At 48.3% G+C, this 16178-nt stretch overlaps 1 protein-coding gene across 1 annotated transcript in view; it reads left to right on the forward strand.

Moving 5' to 3' along the window:
* Positions 1 to 15496, forward strand: part of MAST1 (microtubule associated serine/threonine kinase 1) — a 34914-nt gene extending 19418 nt beyond the window's left edge. Inside the window, exons 11-27 of the mRNA XM_033923413.1 lie at positions 173 to 240; positions 468 to 541; positions 1858 to 2066; positions 2617 to 2755; positions 3169 to 3301; positions 4587 to 4752; positions 4991 to 5092; positions 5166 to 5288; positions 5973 to 6082; positions 6286 to 6449; positions 6625 to 6875; positions 7228 to 7428; positions 7708 to 7937; positions 9279 to 9401; positions 10314 to 10450; positions 10749 to 10939; positions 12551 to 15496. Of these exons, the coding sequence (XP_033779304.1) occupies positions 173 to 240; positions 468 to 541; positions 1858 to 2066; positions 2617 to 2755; positions 3169 to 3301; positions 4587 to 4752; positions 4991 to 5092; positions 5166 to 5288; positions 5973 to 6082; positions 6286 to 6449; positions 6625 to 6875; positions 7228 to 7428; positions 7708 to 7937; positions 9279 to 9401; positions 10314 to 10450; positions 10749 to 10939; positions 12551 to 14355 (4226 nt within the window). The 3' untranslated portion in view covers positions 14356 to 15496. The remainder of the gene's footprint in view (positions 1 to 172; positions 241 to 467; positions 542 to 1857; positions 2067 to 2616; positions 2756 to 3168; positions 3302 to 4586; positions 4753 to 4990; positions 5093 to 5165; positions 5289 to 5972; positions 6083 to 6285; positions 6450 to 6624; positions 6876 to 7227; positions 7429 to 7707; positions 7938 to 9278; positions 9402 to 10313; positions 10451 to 10748; positions 10940 to 12550) is intronic.
* The last annotated feature ends 682 nt before the right edge of the window (positions 15497 to 16178 follow it).

Raw genomic sequence — 16178 nt, forward strand, 5'->3', positions numbered from 1 at the left:
CCACATAGCTGTCATCGCACCTCATTCCCGCCCTGCACGCCCCATACCGAGACCTTCAGCTCAGTCTCGATTCTTCAGCCAGTGTGGCAGCAGAAGATGTCCTCTCTGCCCTGTCCTTGTGGGCAGGTGACCATGACTGTCTTTCTCTGCCTCTTTTCCTGCTGCTTCCCAGATGTGTTGTACGTAGAGGAGCAGGACAGTGGAGGGTCGAATACGCCCGAGACCGAAGACTTCTCTCAGGTAAGGTTGCCTATGATGTCATCAGCAGCCCATCAGGAATTAAGTCGGGGCTGATGACCATCCTTCTTAATGAGAAGCCTCCAGCCAGCCCCTCTTGCTCAGTGTGTGCATACGTGATCCGTCCTGCGGTGAGGGCTCTTTCTATCCAAGCATCCTGCAACGTGACTCTGGACTGAGAGTGGTTTCCTTCCCAATTAAGAGCTCATTATGTCCTTTCCTCCCTCCAGGATCGCGCTGCAAAGAAACCTCCAGGTGAAGGCGACTTTGACACCATCAAACTGATAAGCAACGGGGCTTATGGGTAAGGACCATCTTTATAGCCAAGGAATTATATTTGTCCACAGAATTATAATGGCTTCTGTTTGTTTGTTTTTTGAAGTTTCAAAATTTTATTGTCAATTTAAACAAAGCCTCTGAATGTGACATGTATGCAATACACCAAACATAGCATGATAATGGCTTCTTTTTGATGTAAATCACCTTGAACTAAATGGTATTAGATGAGATTAGACTCTTCTCAGAATGTGACCCTGGGCCTGGCACTCAGTCACTGTGGAATTGAGCAGAAGTTCCTCAGACCCCCCCTTCCCTAAGTGCCCACCCCTCATGATCTCTGGTGAGCCACATTGCTTCCTACTGCCTCAGGGAGCCACTTGAGGAAGAGACTTATCGTACTTGAATAATTGTCGCCGTCATAATGAACCATGAAAATTAGTGTTGGACTGACCCATTAGTGGAAAACAGATCTGTTAATGAAGTGTAAAACAGCTGGCCTTTTAGTGCTGATCAGCTCTTCCATCTGGCCCATGCCCCAACTAATGGACTTGCTTTGGCCTCGAGGAGAGAACTTAGTCCGGCCTGCAGTGTGCTGAAAAGCTAATGTTGTTTTTCTCTTCTGTGAAAAGAAATCCAACTCGCCCTTTTTTCCTTCTTCCCCCGCTCCCTGCAAGCGAGGAACATTTGCGGCGAGGGCTATATTTCAAGCCACGATGATGCTGGCTGACTCGATGGTCTGGAAATGCCCTTCGTTCGATGCATCTGAAAGGAAGTGTGGGTTCTCTAGTTGAGAGAAGGCAGTGATCATTGTGCCCGCTTCTGACCACAGAGAATGCCCTAATTTCCAAATCCTTTTTCCAAGTAGAATCATAGCTTAGAAAATTCCAAAGTACATGTGTATTTCCAAGCCTAGCCTCAGTGCCCCCCCCCCCAAGGATGGTATAAAAATGCCTGAAATGTTTTCCACAAACCCTGTTTCCTCAGTTGGAGTACTATCTAATCTCAGAGGAAAAGCTGGTGGGCAAGGGGCCTGACTTGTAAACTGATCCTTAGCTTGGATATTGTAAATAGCCTCCAGGCCCCAAATTGGAAGGGAAGGAGAGGCAGGGAATGGTGGGGAAGGCGATGGACCACCATGAAGTAGTTCTTAATTCTGTGCTTTGATTGGGGGAAATGGACACCCTCCGTCCCATTTTCTGAATTTTATTGTGCTCTTCGTTGCCTGGGATGGTAATGCCCCCTTCCACTCCTCACTCTGATCCCTACTACCTGGGCCCCCCCTCGTCTCCTCTGCCCTGCTGCCTGCGGTGGTAACACTTCCTCATCTCCCCCTTGGCACAGGGCTGTGTATCTGGTGAGGCACAAGGAAACCCGGCAGCGCTTTGCCATGAAGAAGGTTAACAAACAGAATCTTATCCTGAGGAACCAGATTCAGCAGGCTTTCGTGGAGAGGGACATCCTCACCTTTGCTGAAAATCCCTTTGTGGTCAGCATGTTCTGCTCCTTCGAGACTAAGAGGCATCTGTGCATGGTCATGGAATACGTGGAAGGTAGGCCGAGGCCACAGTTTCCTACATTTAACAAGCAAGGTACATTGTGCAGAAGGAGTCAGCAAAACCTGTAGTCCAGAGCTTCCCAAACTGTGGGTCGAGACGGCACAATCTGGTTGGGCTCTCCATTACTGTATTCTGCACCTTTAGGGAGGGGTCACACAATTTGATTTGGCCACGAGAAGAGGGTCATGGGCACAAAAAGACTGAAAAGCACCTCTGTAGTCTGACTGTCATAGGCTTCATGGCTGTAACTGATTTAATGTGTGCAGGAAGGGTGAGTAAATTTAGAACATGACACGGGGACAAATTTTTCCCATCCCCAAGAGCTCTATCCCTGCTCCATTCCTGCAAACTCTGTCAAGCCTTGAACATTTTAAAATCATAAGTGTTTGAGGCTTGTGCGGTTAAAGCAGAGCTTGCAGGAATGGAACAGGAACGGGTCATTCTCTAAAGTGTTATATCACTAGTAACTAGCGCCCATCAGCCTACGTAAGTTTCCATCATGCTCCCAAAGCTCTGTGCTCTACATTCTTCCCTCCCCTGGTAGGTGGCGACTGCGCTACGCTCCTGAAGAACATTGGCGCCCTGCCGGTAGAGCTAGCACAAATGTATTTTGCGGAGACAGTCCTGGCACTGGAATACCTGCACAATTACGGCATTGTCCACCGAGACCTGAAACCAGACAAGTATGGACCAACTCTTGTTGCTCTTTCTAGGTTCAAAAAGTACCTCTCGTCCTCCGACTTCCCCAGGCAGTGTGAGTGGGGGAAGGAGGGGGGCTGGGATCCTGTGGTTGAGTTGGGAAGCAGCTGCCTTTCCTTGGGATCAGAAGACTGTATTAGGGGCGGGGGGGAGTGAGGATGAACATCTTGTGGGTACAGGATACAGGGTGTAGCTGTCTGGGCAAAGACCATTCACAAATTCTTTCTTCCTACCTTCAGTTTTTCTTCCTCTGGGAATATTTGTGGTCAGAGCAGGATCTTGATTTCTGCCAAGAGGCTTTTAAAGGCCTCCTAATTGCGAGGTCTTGGCAGTTGCTTTCTCTAGGAGTGTGTCTTGGTAGAAAGGTCTCTCTAAATCCCTCTTGTGCCTCTTCCAGCCTCCTTATCACCTCCATGGGTCACATCAAGTTGACAGACTTTGGCCTATCAAAGATGGGGCTCATGAGCCTGACCACCAACCTGTACGAAGGCCACATTGAGAAGGACGCCCGTGAGTTCCTAGACAAGCAGGTGGGTCTCTCTTGAAAAGGAGTTGACAGGAATGGGAGGGGGGGCTGAGTAAACCATGAATCCACACGAAAGGATGGCAAGTGAGAAGAGAGGGGTCTCAGATTGGATTGTTTGGCTTCATTATGAACTCATGCGAAGGGGGTCAAAGATACAGCTAGCTTTGGATGGGGTGGGAACTGAACTGGGTTGCTATAGACGGACAGGATGTGGTGGAGATGGGATGGGTGGCTATGGATAGGTAAGATGGTGTTGGGGGGGGGAGTGGAGATGCGGAGGGATGGATGGGGAAAGATGTGGGATTTTCTCTGTGGCATCTGCGTAACTTCCCTGTTCTTTCAGTTACACTATGAAGCTTTAGGTTTGGAACAGATGGGGATAATTTTAGAAAGGAATTCTCTCGTATAATAAGGGTTTTATAGAATTACCCTGAGATTTCCTGTGTAAAAGTTCATACAGTGACAAGAAGGCATGTTTGTTTATATGACATGCATGCAGGCGTGTGCTGGAGCCAAGTTTGGGTGAAGTAAAGGTGGACATATGATTCTTATGCACATTTCTACCCATTCCCAATGTACGAGGTATCAGTCTAGCCACGATTTGTGCTTTGTGGCCCCTTGTATATTGGAAGCGGGTGATCTGGTATAAAATTAACCCCCCGGTACGCAGCCTATTATTTCAGCTTTTTCATATGGGTCATGTAAGCTCTCCATCGCTGTAGCCAACATTTCTCTTTTTCATTATATTTGGTTTATGCTTGAATTTTACTTTAATGAGGGATATCAAAATTGTATTTTAATTCACGTTTTTCTGTCTGATTGTCGGTTCTAGGTTGCTCAACGTCTTTGTGTTCTATTAAGTTGTTTTAACGTGGGCAATTTATACATAGAAAAAGGACCTGAATGGTTTTGCTTGTGGAAGAGATGGAGTTGTCTTAGATTGGGATTGAGTGTTCATGACTTAAGGTGGGGTTGGATGAGATGCAGAGGGCATGGGGTTGGAGTTGGAAGAAGAGTCATGGAACAGGATGTGACGCGATTGGGTTGGATAATGTGGAAAGGGGATGGGGTAGGGTTGATTTGGGTTGAGCTGGCATGGGACTGGATGAGATTTGGACATAGTTACATGAGAAGGGGGTGGTAAGGGATAAGTTGGATGGGGTACATTGGCACTTCAATGCTTCTACTTTGAGTGAGAAGATGTAGCAGAGAGGCTGAAGAATGTAAAGATGAAGGGCTGAGAATGGGTGAGAAGTGGGCTAAGTGATTGGAAGGTGCTTTCCCTGCAGGTGTGTGGAACCCCAGAGTATATCGCCCCTGAGGTCATCCTGCGACAAGGCTATGGGAAACCAGTAGATTGGTGGGCCATGGGAATCATCCTTTACGAATTCCTGGTGGGCTGTGTGCCCTTCTTTGGAGACACACCTGAGGAGCTCTTTGGACAGGTCATCAGTGGTATGTACCTTCCGCCTATGGCCTAGAATCGTGAGCTCATAGAGTATTACTACAGTGTCCAGGGGGTAGGGGGAAGTGGTGGCAATAAGCTCTTGTTAAGATGAAGAAAACTGAGGTCCCTCACCAAGTGCTTCCTGCAACATGTAGTTGGCATCTGAGGTGACATGTAACATAGTCAGTTGCTGTGTGTACCAAACACTTGTCACTGTGTGTAACATGCATTCTGTGTTTCTTCCAGATGAGATCTTGTGGCCGTCAGGGGAGGAGGCACTGCCTGCTGATGCACAGCATTTAATCTCGTGCCTGCTGCAGACCAACCCGCTTCTCAGACTGGGCACAGGTAAGGAAGCATGGCACTGATGCCACACGCCCCTGCTGTCTCTCTCTGACACTCTCTCTTCCTTCTGTGCCAGGTGGAGCCTATGAAGTGAAAGCCCACAGTTTCTTTAAGGATTTGAACTGGAACAGCGTCCTGAGGCAGAAGGCTGAATTCATTCCTCACCTGGAATCAGAGGAGGACACCAGTTACTTTGACAGCAAGTGACCCTTAGCGACTCACTTCTTTGTAACTTCCTCAGTGATATCACATGATTGTGTCACCCTTCTTCTTCAGTAATATGTCATAATTTATTTATTTAAAAGATTTCTTAACTGCCTATAACTAGGCGGTTTTACAAATATGGTGATATTAAACAGCCTTACCACCCTGCTCCCTCAGCGATATCACATGATTATATCACTTGCTCCTTCAGTGATATGATATAACACAGTATCACAAAACCGTATCGCCCTGTTCCCTCAGTTGTATCACCCTCCTCCTTCAGTAATATGTCATAATACAATATCATCACACAGCCATATCACCCTGCTCCCTCAGTTACATCGCATATGGCCATATCATCCCAATGATTGAATGATTACCATTTTAAGCAGACATATAGAGCACATCACCACAGAGAAGAGGGCTGGCATGAGCTGTTTTCAGCTCTACAGAGGCACGGGGTGGGAGACGTCATTCTCTCACAAAGATATTAACTGCCCGTGGCCAGGAACACAGTCTTAGGCTCAGTGTCACTGTCCAGCAACAAGCAGAGGAGTAGAGTGGAAAAGTGTCCATAATATTTGGAAAAGAGGAATCTCATGACCCACAAGATAATCCAGTTCTTGTGTGTGATAGAGGTTAGGGGCCAGAGAACTTATTCTCAGCTTTTTTTCCTCAGCTCGCTCGGATAGATACCATCACATTAATTCTTATGATGAGGACGATACAAATGAAGATGAACCTGTGGAGATCCGTCATTTCTCCTCCTGCTCCCCAAGATTCAGCAAGGTGATGCCATTCAATGCAGAACACTTACTGAAGACATGGAAGGAATAGTGTGTGTTTGGGGGGGGTGAGATGCAGGGGGGAGGGTTTCAGGACTGGAGTACAGGGAACTGCAGAAGGATAAGAACAAGATGCAAGCAATGGCTGAGCTTTAAAGTGGTACTGATCCGCCCCTCTGAGCACCTTTTCTCCAATTTGGTTTGCAGGTGTACAGCAGTATGGAACACCTCTCCCAGCATGAGCCTAGGGCGGCCACGGTGACCAAACGTGAGCAGAACAACAGAAACCGGGAAGAGAAAGCGAGGAAACGGGAGAGCCTGGGTAGCTTCAGCATGCGGGAGAAGAGCTGGAGGAGTAGTTCCCCTGAGCTGTGAGTAGCTAGTACCAGGAGGCTGTTAGCGGCTGTGTGTGTGCAGCCTGGGACTGGGGAAGAGCCTCCGAGTGCCTGAGAGCACTGGTTTCTATGTCACAGGCACTATGCTTCTGTAGAGCCTGGGAGGTTTTAACAGCATTCACTTACAAGGTAGTGCATTCATGTCTTGCAGGAAGCGCTTCTCAGCCTCTGAGTCTTCCTATACAGAAAGCGACTCCAGCCCCCCACTCGCTGCCCGCCGCCGATTCTCTGCTCTTATGGACGCCAACCGCTTTGCCACACCACTGGAGGATACCGTAGAGAATAGGAGTGGCACGAAGAATGTCACAGACAGTGGGGTCTCCACTGGGCCTCATCCACCAGAGCCCAAAATTTCCAAGGATCAGGAGGCCCTGGAGGTTGCTGAGGGGAGTACAGATACCGGTGCGTTGGAGCACAGGGCCTGCAGTCCTGGATTTAATGTTGGAGTGGTTCAGTATGCCAGTCACAGGAGAAAAACCTCTTCCCATCAGAGACCTGCTGCCCTCCACACCCAAAACCAGAAGGGAGAGGGATGAGAGGGAGAGGAGGGGTTAAGAATGTGCATTGCATTTCAGTAGATTCTGTAAACTGATTTTTTTTTTATATTGGGGGGGCAGTATAGAAGTGCAAATGGGTAAGAGAGGGAGGAAGTAGAAGAGGTGGGAGACCAGGAAGGGAAACTGGGGAAGGAAAGAGACATGAGAGGGGGGCACGGAAAGAGTCTCTGACTGCTCTTACATTGCATCCACTGCAGAGAGAGGGGGAACTGTGGAGACACAGCCCACGCGGGAGTCAGATGCCGCCACACCCAGAGCCACCAATGACCTAGTGCTCAGACGAGTCCGGCACCAGCAGCAACTCAGCGGGGACACGGCAGAGAAACGAGCCCCCAGAGCGGGAGGGAAAGTCATCAAATCCGCATCCACCACCGCACTATCTGTGATCATCCCTGCAGGTAACACTCGCACCCCTGGCTTCATTCATCCTCTGATTCATGTGTTGTGCGTGGCCTTTGAGATACACAGGTGAGAGAGGTGTCCGGTCTCAGTGTTTGCCCTGCTCTCTCTCCATCCTACTGCTTGATGTTTGCCTAAGCATATTCTGTACATTGACTGATCAGTCACTCTTTCTCTTTTACCTCTCATCACTCTCTCCTCTGTTTTCCCTTCTCTTTCTGTCTATTTTTCTCTTCTTTTCTTCCTCCTTTCATTTCTTTTTTGTTCCTCCCCTTCAGTGGAGCAGCACAGCAGTTCGCCTCTGGCCAGTCCTATGTCGCCAAGGTCACTCTCCTCCAACCCCTCATCACGGGACTCCTCTCCTAGCCGGGATTACTCCCCTGCTGTCACCAGCCTGCGCTCCCCCATCACCATTCAACGCTCAGGGAAAAAGTATGGCTTCACACTGCGTGCCATCCGTGTGTACATGGGGGACAGTGACATATACAGTGTTCATCACATCATTTGGGTAAGGAGAAGATATAGTAATGTACAGAGTAAATGATGGTAGAAGAAGACCGTCTGCCCAAGAAGCTTGTTGGGACTATACCAGCTAATCAGTGCAGATTATGTTAATTTCCTCATGCTTGTGTGGTTGGGTTGTATCTGTCGCACAGAGCAGGTTGCCTTCCCCATGCTTGTGTGGTTGGGTTGTATCTGTCGCACAGAGCATGTTGCCTTCCCCATGCTTGTGTGGTTGGGTTGTATCTGTCGCATAGAGCAGGTTGCCTTCCCCATGCTTGTGTGGTTGGGTTGTATCTGTCACACAAAGCAGGTTATCTTCCCAAAGCTTGTGTGGTTGGGTTGTATCTGTCGCACAGAGCAGGTTGCCTTCCCCATGCTTGTGTGGTTGGGTTGTATTTGTCGCACAGAGCAGGTTGCCTTCCCCATGCTTGTGTGATTGGGTTGTGTTTGTCGCATAGAGCAGGTTGCCTTCCCCATGCTTGTGTGGTTGGGTTGTATCTGTCACACAGAGCAGGTTATCTTCCCAAAGCTTGTGTGGTTGGGTTGTATCTGTCGCACAGAGCAGGTTGCCTTCCCCATGCTTGTGTGGTTGGGTTGTACATTTCTTTCCTTATGATTTGTTATAAATGCAAAAAGCAGTTACATTGCTGAAGGGTTCTATTCTTGGTTTAAATTGTTTTGTCTTTTAAGGACACATCATATGTATTTATGTGATTAACCTGGATGATTATGTTCTGAATATCATCAGTTAACTAGCCTAGTGTTGACTCTGATCCCAGAACACCCTCCATAGAGCCAATTTTGAGTTTAAATGAACCTGTTAAGTGCTGCTGAAAATTAGCGGTTAGCCCCAAACAGGTGATTTAACTAGCCAGGAACCATTTCTGCTCAGTTGAATCTCATTGACCCCCTTGTGTTGAACACTGTCATTGGCTTGATCATTGTACCGCTGATGCTGCTTAAGGGCAAAACGTGACCACGTCAGGTCTTAAAAAAAAAAAAGAAATACATTTTTCAAGGACCCTGTTTTACCTGTGGTAACACTGGTCTTTGTCTTCTGGATCTCCATCTTGCCAAACCTTTTTTGGTTTTCTTCAGAGATAAACCCATGCCAGAGTAAACTAGAAGGTGTTATACAGAAAACTGAGAAAGTGAAAAGTAGAAAATCAGCAGAATGGCATCGTGAAGAACTCGGGCCTGGTTTTCTGACTCTCATCTCAAAGCAGCCCAGTGCTTGCTGGGGGATGAGTGACATATCCTGGGCCGTATTAGCAGTTCACGATGGCCTGGCATGGGGCTGAAAGGTGAATTTTCTCCACTGACCAGATGTCTTTGCCTTATGCAGCATGTTGAAGAAGGAGGGCCAGCTCATGAGTCGGGCCTCTGTGCAGGAGACCTCATTACGCACGTCAACGGAGAGCCGGTTCATGGCCTTGTGCATACAGAGGTGGTTGAGCTGATCTTGAAGGTGAGGGGCAAGGTTCGGCAACAAACAGGTGGCTGGAATAGCTGGGACTGCGTGTCTGAGATCCTGAGAGGTCAGGAAGGTGTCTGAATGGCATTTGAGACTTTGATAGCAGAAATCATGGTTCTGTTCTGTGCATTAAGAGCTTTTGGTATATAATGGGTAAAATGTTATTCAATCCACCAGAACTGGGCTTTGTTTAATGCCCGACCTGTTCAGATGTATTAATATCTCAGTTATTCAACAGCCTGGCTACTTGTTCCCTTAGTCTGAAGAAGCATTTCTAGAGCAAAGGGAAAGTAGAGATTGGTGGGGGGGGGGGAGGGAGTTGTGTTTGTGGAGAAGTTCAGAAAAGTTGCCCATATTGAAAGTGGGCCAATAAAATGGAGCAGCGGTCCTATAAATCAATAAAAAGGATATACTCCAGGGACAGCAGCAACTGAGAAGTCCCTGAGATAAGTAATCCTTTAGATTGTCTCTATACGATAAAGATAGAAATTCTTAAGTTCATTGTGTGAGATTTACCGATTCTGTATACCATGAATCGTTTGGAAGGCTAACAGCGTGGAGTCTGTTATAGAAAAGTTAAAACGGCAATCACGAGTTACTAATACTGAAAATACATTGCTAAATAGCTGACTTTATGAAAAACTTAATAAAATGAATAAATAAAATAGATTTACAGGGTTTTAGCCAGTGAATTTATTCACGACTGGAACTTGAATTGGGTATACTGCTCCATTTTCTGAGGCTTTTCCACTCTGATAACAGTGATAGTATAATAGACAAGCCTTACAAACAACTACTTGGAAATTTAGTAGTAGATACAAATTGAAAATGGCTCGTGTTTCAGGTTAAAACCACCCCCAGAAATTAATGAACAGGACCCTCTCTGTGATCTGCTTTTTTCTATAGAGTGGAAATAAAGTGATGGTAACCACCACTCCATTTGAAAACACCTCTATAAAAATTGGACCAGCTCGTAAATCCAGCTACAAGTCCAAAATGGCAAGAAGAAGCAAAAGGAGCATGTCGAAGGAAGGACAGGAGAGGTGAGAAGACCGAGGAGAACAGAAAGAAGCAGAGAAAAATGATGGTAAAACGTTGAATGGATGGGTAGATACAGAGCGATGATATGGACGAGTGGGAGGATAGGAAGACGATGGAGGGCTGATAGGATGGATGAGGTGTGGGAAAGGTTGATGAAAGGATGGATGAGGGATGAATGAAGCGTGGAGAAGGCTGGCAGGATGGACGGATAGGAGGAAAGTGGAGGACTGGATGAAGGGATAGGTAGAATGCTGATGGAAGGTTGCTCTCTGTAAATGTCTCATGCCTTCCCTGTCTCAGCAGTAAGAAACGAAGCTCCCTCTTTCGTAAGATCACCAAACAATCCAACCTCTTGCACACCAGTCGCAGCCTCTCTTCTCTGAACCGCTCCCTTTCCTCCAGCGACAGCCTGCCTGGCTCTCCGACACACAGCCTGAACGCTCGTTCACCTACAAAGAGCTACCGCTCCACCCCGGATTCTGCCTACCTAGGTAACGAATGGCTCCTGGGAGAGGGTTCGTATAGATAGAGAATCCATTCCATTCCATGTGCCATTTAATATTTTGCTACATCTCAGGGCCCTTCAGTGGTTGAAATCTACGATGAAAGATTTCAAGGATGAACAGAGAAAATAAAGGCAGATTAAAGTCCATATGGCCTCTCCATTCATGCCATCTAAGAGCATATTAATAGCCATCCTGGGTCAGACCGAAGGTCCATCAAGCCCTGTTTCCAACAGTGGCCAACCCAGGTCCCAAGTACCTGGCAGAAACCCAAAGAGTAGCAACATTCCAGAGCTGAGATTGTGATGTCATAATACCTCATTCCATCAATGCCTAAGAGCCAACCCCAGGAGTGATGTCACAATGACTTGATTGTCCTATACTTGGCTCACATAATAACAGCCATACTGGGACAGGCCGAAGGTCCGTCAAGCCCAGTATCCTGCTTCCAAAAGTGGCCAACCCAAGTCCCAAGTACTTGGAAGCAGTGGTGTACAATACATACACTACTTGCCATCCAGGGTGGAGCACCCTCTCCTTTAGGCACAGCACTCCCTCTTCAAGCGGTGTGGGGTGAGTGTGTGTGGAGTAGTCTTGGTGCTGTGGTTTGGTGAGTGTGGCTATCGGCTCTGCCAGTCCCCTGCCCGGAACAGGATGTCAGATGGGGTGGGGCCAGCAGAGCTGATGGCCACGCACACCAGACCACTACCCCACAGCTTGTGGCTGCACCCAGGGCAGACTGCCTCGCCCTTGGCACACCACTGCCTGGCAAGAGTCCCCAAAAGTGGCAAGGTTCCATCTTAGTTGACTCCGGGCATAAGCTGCTTAGACATTTTATGATAGGCAGGTCATCAAGATTAAAATAAACTTGGAGTGGCTTTCCTTAGGTCTATTTTAATAACAGTTTATGGACTTTTCCTCCTGGAATTTGTCCAAACTTTTTAAACCACAGCTACACTAAGGGAACAAGTCTATAAGTGGGCCCCCAGAGTAATCCGGTACTGGTGTGCCGAATAGTTGGGCTCCCACAGTTACATAAGCATTAGACTTGATGTAACCACAGGCGTCTAAATGTGAACATGGCACGTGTAACTTAAGAGGAAGCCCCACGCTCCGCCGGTGTGACTGCCTGCCCTGAAATGATGTGCTATAACACTTCCATGTGCTAATGTCTGATGCTTTTTGGTGTAGGTGACTTCTTATAGACCTACTTTTATCACATTCTCTGCCAATGAGTTTGAGAGCTTAACTATGACAATATATTTTCTCTTTTTGTCTGCAATGTGCTGTGACCGATTGCAGCCGATGTTTGTCTCTAAGAGCAGAACATCTGGGGTTCAACCAACACAGAGCAGAGCAGGTTAACTGGATATTCGACTGAATATTACCAAATACTTTCAGCAGACAGTTTGAACTCTCCTATTTGTGGAAACTAACTTGTCTACCCACATTTCCCTTATTATGTTTCCAGCCTCACCCCCTTTTTGTCCAAGTAACTTTGACCATACAGGACAAAACTACTTGGCGGAAGGGATTTGGATTTATGTGGGGTAAGAGAGAATCTTCTAATCAACCTCGGTTTGTTTCTTTACCCTACAGGTGCCTCTTCCCAGAGCAGTTCCCCGGCTTCCAGCACCCCAAACTCACCTGCCACCCCATCCCACCACATCCGGCCTAGCACGCTGCATGGGCTTTCTCCAAAACTCCACCGCCAGTACCGTTCTGCCCGCTGCAAGTCTGCAGGGAACATCCCACTTTCTCCACTGGCTCACACCCCCTCACCCACTCAGTTGTCACCCCCACCCTTGCCCGGCCATACCGTGGGAAGTTCCAACACCACCCAAAGTTTTCCAGTCAAGCTGCATTCTTCACCTCCTGTGGTGCGGCCCCGGCCGAAGAGCGCTGAGCCCCCAAGGTCCCCGTTACTTAAGCGAGTGCAGTCTGCAGAGAAACTGAGTTCCCCTTTGACCTCAGAGAAGAAGGTAGCAATGCGCAAGCACAGTCTGGAGGTTACCCACTCCGACTACCGCAAAGACTTTCACGGAGAGCTTGGTCTGCAGAGCCTGGTGGAGTCGGATGGAGAGACCCTAGCACCCAGTGATGCTGGCACAGTTAAGCAGGTTGCCATGAGGAGAATGGGCCGTCAAGAATCTGCTTTGAACCTCGGCAATGAGACCTTACTCACCTGCCAGGGGGATGAGAAGGTGGAGAGGTCACAGATCACTCCTGATGACAAAAAGAAAGTGACTGAGGGAAGTAATTCAGAAGACAAGTTAACAGATACCTCAAAGACTTCTAAGACATCAAATCAGGTCTGCCCATCACCCAAGGCGGAGGACCCAAAAATGCCTGAATCTAGAGCACCACCTCAAGATCCTCATATGAAAGGCAATGGAGGGCAACCGAATGTCTGCCAGGAGAGTACACCAATCACACACCTACAACCCACAAGAACAAGCTTGGAATGTGCAAGCAGCAGGACAAGCGATGCCCAAGCAATGACAGATTTCATGCCTTCCCGCCCAACACCTGCAGGTACTTCCAAATCAGAGACAGTCAGCATAGGCTGCAATCCCAAGACTCCTGAGAGGGTACAGAGCGAGGACATGGGCAAGACCCATCAGGAGGTCCAGGTGGAAGAGGCATTTTTGGGCCCTCGATGCCAACCTAAAGTTTTAAGCCCTGTGCAGGAACTTGACGTAGCCCGGAGAGGTGAAGGAACCCAAGAAGCCCCAAGCATCTCTCCTTCTCCCAGTAGCCATCTTCTAGCAGGGGAAACGAGGGGTGTTATGGCCCCTGAAAGATCTCCAGTTCTTCATGAATTAGAGCTGCTGAAACCGAAAGACATCCATAGGAGAACCACCAGGGAGGTTTGGACAGATCAAATTTGCTCCTCAGCAAAGGACCAGGATCTAGTGCCTGGTCAGGCCTCTCTAAAGCCAGTTCAGGCTGCCCTTGACTCTACCCAGCCCAAAAGACCCAACACCCTCTCCCCAGATTGCATTAAAAAGCAACAGGAGGGAGGACATAAGGAAAGATGGCTCCTGGAGGTGGTCGAAGAACACACCACAGTAACATCCTCGGCCACCAAGGATAAACCCACTTCTCTAAAGCCATCTGCAGCATCCCACCGAGAACCTGCCAGCTTTACAAGTCCAAAGGAATCTCTCCCTAAGAGTGGGCTGGACCCCTTGAACAAGAATGCAGCAGAGATGGAGAAAACGACCTTGACAGCACCAGGACAGAAACCTAAAGACAGCCTTAAGTCATTGGAGGTGACTACGAAGGGACCAGTTGCCCTTGCACCTGTCGCTGGTCCCATAACAACATCTGCAGCAGCCAAGGGGGCAGTCGCCAAGGATGCGGCCAGAGCTCAAAATGAGAGGAAAAGAGCCACACATTGAATGAGGTAGGGAGGAGGGTGCCTTAGTGAGAGAGCGCCAGATCAAGAAGGTGGCAGGAGATCACAGCTCTCTCACCATGCATCTGTACGAGCAGATGGACTTCCTGTTCCAGTGGGCTGTTGGGGCATGATGATGTCATCACCTTGTGATGATGTCATTTCTTGACCCTTTTGTGTCCAGATTCTAACAGAGGGGCTAGATGTGTCCTGCCATCCCTGTTTTGCCTTCTGGGTCCTGGGCCAGGTGCTCCTTCCTTCCTCCCTCCCTCACTGTGGTGCCTGGCTAAAGGATTGTGCAGGGCTCAGAGCACACCCCGCACAGTTCAGCCCGATTCAGGCGGCTCAGAGGTGGAGAGCCAGGTGACCCTCCGTCTGGCATCAAATTCTTCAAAAACTGGAGTGGGGGGGGGGGGGGGGAGCCCTGGACAGCACGGAGAGATTTTCATTTTCCAATATGCACTGCTGACATGTATTCTGTCTTAACTTACGCCTAATCTCATCTGTGTGTACATATTTAAATATAAATCTATCTGTATAATATATATAGCAAACTCTCTATACATTATATACACATCGAAGGTCCACCCTGCATAGTGCAACAGGCTGTATGCAATGTCTGACGGTCAGATTCGACTGGCCATTTGTGAACCGAGTCTGGATGGCGATTCCTGGGGGGTGGGGAAAGTGAGAACACAGGGCTTCCCTTTGCAGTGGTCATCCTTGAGGGCGGACCGTGGGATCCTGAATGAATTAAGAAATCAGAATATATGACTTCAATTTACCAGGAAGGCGGACGGGAAACCCTAAGTGTGTGAAGTAAAGGGCGGATGCTATCCCCTAATCATGGCATGAAAAGTTCTCGCATACCTCAGCTGTGGCATTCCCTATTAAAGACTGCTGGATAGCAGGGGCATCTCACACTTCCCCTATTGACCCCCCCCCCCCCAGGGCCTTCTCACTGTCTCAAAGACTCGGCACTAACCCCGCTGTGGCTTCTCTTGAAAACTATCCATGACATGAGAAACATACTTCATGGGATTCCTAGGGGAGCACTTTGGGGGGGGGGGGGGGAGGGATTACTGGCCCAGGAGAGAAAAGGAGGAACACGGAAGGTGAAATGAGAAGGGAAAACAATGGGAAATTTGGAGAAAGGTGGGGAAAGGAGGACAGCGTGACAGAGGGGGTGGGAGTGCGGGGCAGTGAGAAACTCAATCTTGTGTCTCAGTCTGGGAAAAAATGTCCGTTTCATGTATTCATGGAAATATTATCAATAAAGTGGTAAAGAAGAATATAAATGGCTCTTTGTGCTTAACATGGCTCCTCCAAGGGGGGGGGGGGGGCGGGGGAGAGGCAGAGACATTTGGAGATGGCGTGAAGAGGACAGACAGGGAAGAACACAGTGCATCAGGCTTTAGGTTATGATATGCAACAGACCCCAGTCAAGAAGAGGAGGGCCAGATGAAGAGGTTACGACTGGCTTTATAGACCATTCAGGTCTTAGGAGGGATTTCATTACTGTTGGACTGAAAACAGCCTTAATTGAATGTGAACTGCTCTTAAACTTAGTGTATAGAGCGTTACAACTCCTCATGCAGGTTCTAAGTGCCGAAATATGGCCCTGTGTTGAGATGTAGCTTTGTGGTGGACACCGAGGATTCTTCTGACCTGTTAAGTCTGTTATTTATTTCTTAACAGTTTATAGCCTAAGTGGTTTATATTCAGGTACTCTAGCATTTTCCCTATCTGTCCTGGTGGCCTCAGTCTAATGCACCTGGGGCACTGGAGGATTAAGTGACTTGCCCAGAGTCACAAGGGTTTGAACCC

This window comes from Geotrypetes seraphini, chromosome 16 (genome assembly GCF_902459505.1).
Source record: "Geotrypetes seraphini chromosome 16, aGeoSer1.1, whole genome shotgun sequence".
In the NCBI taxonomy this organism is placed as follows: Eukaryota; Metazoa; Chordata; class Amphibia; order Gymnophiona; family Dermophiidae; genus Geotrypetes; species Geotrypetes seraphini.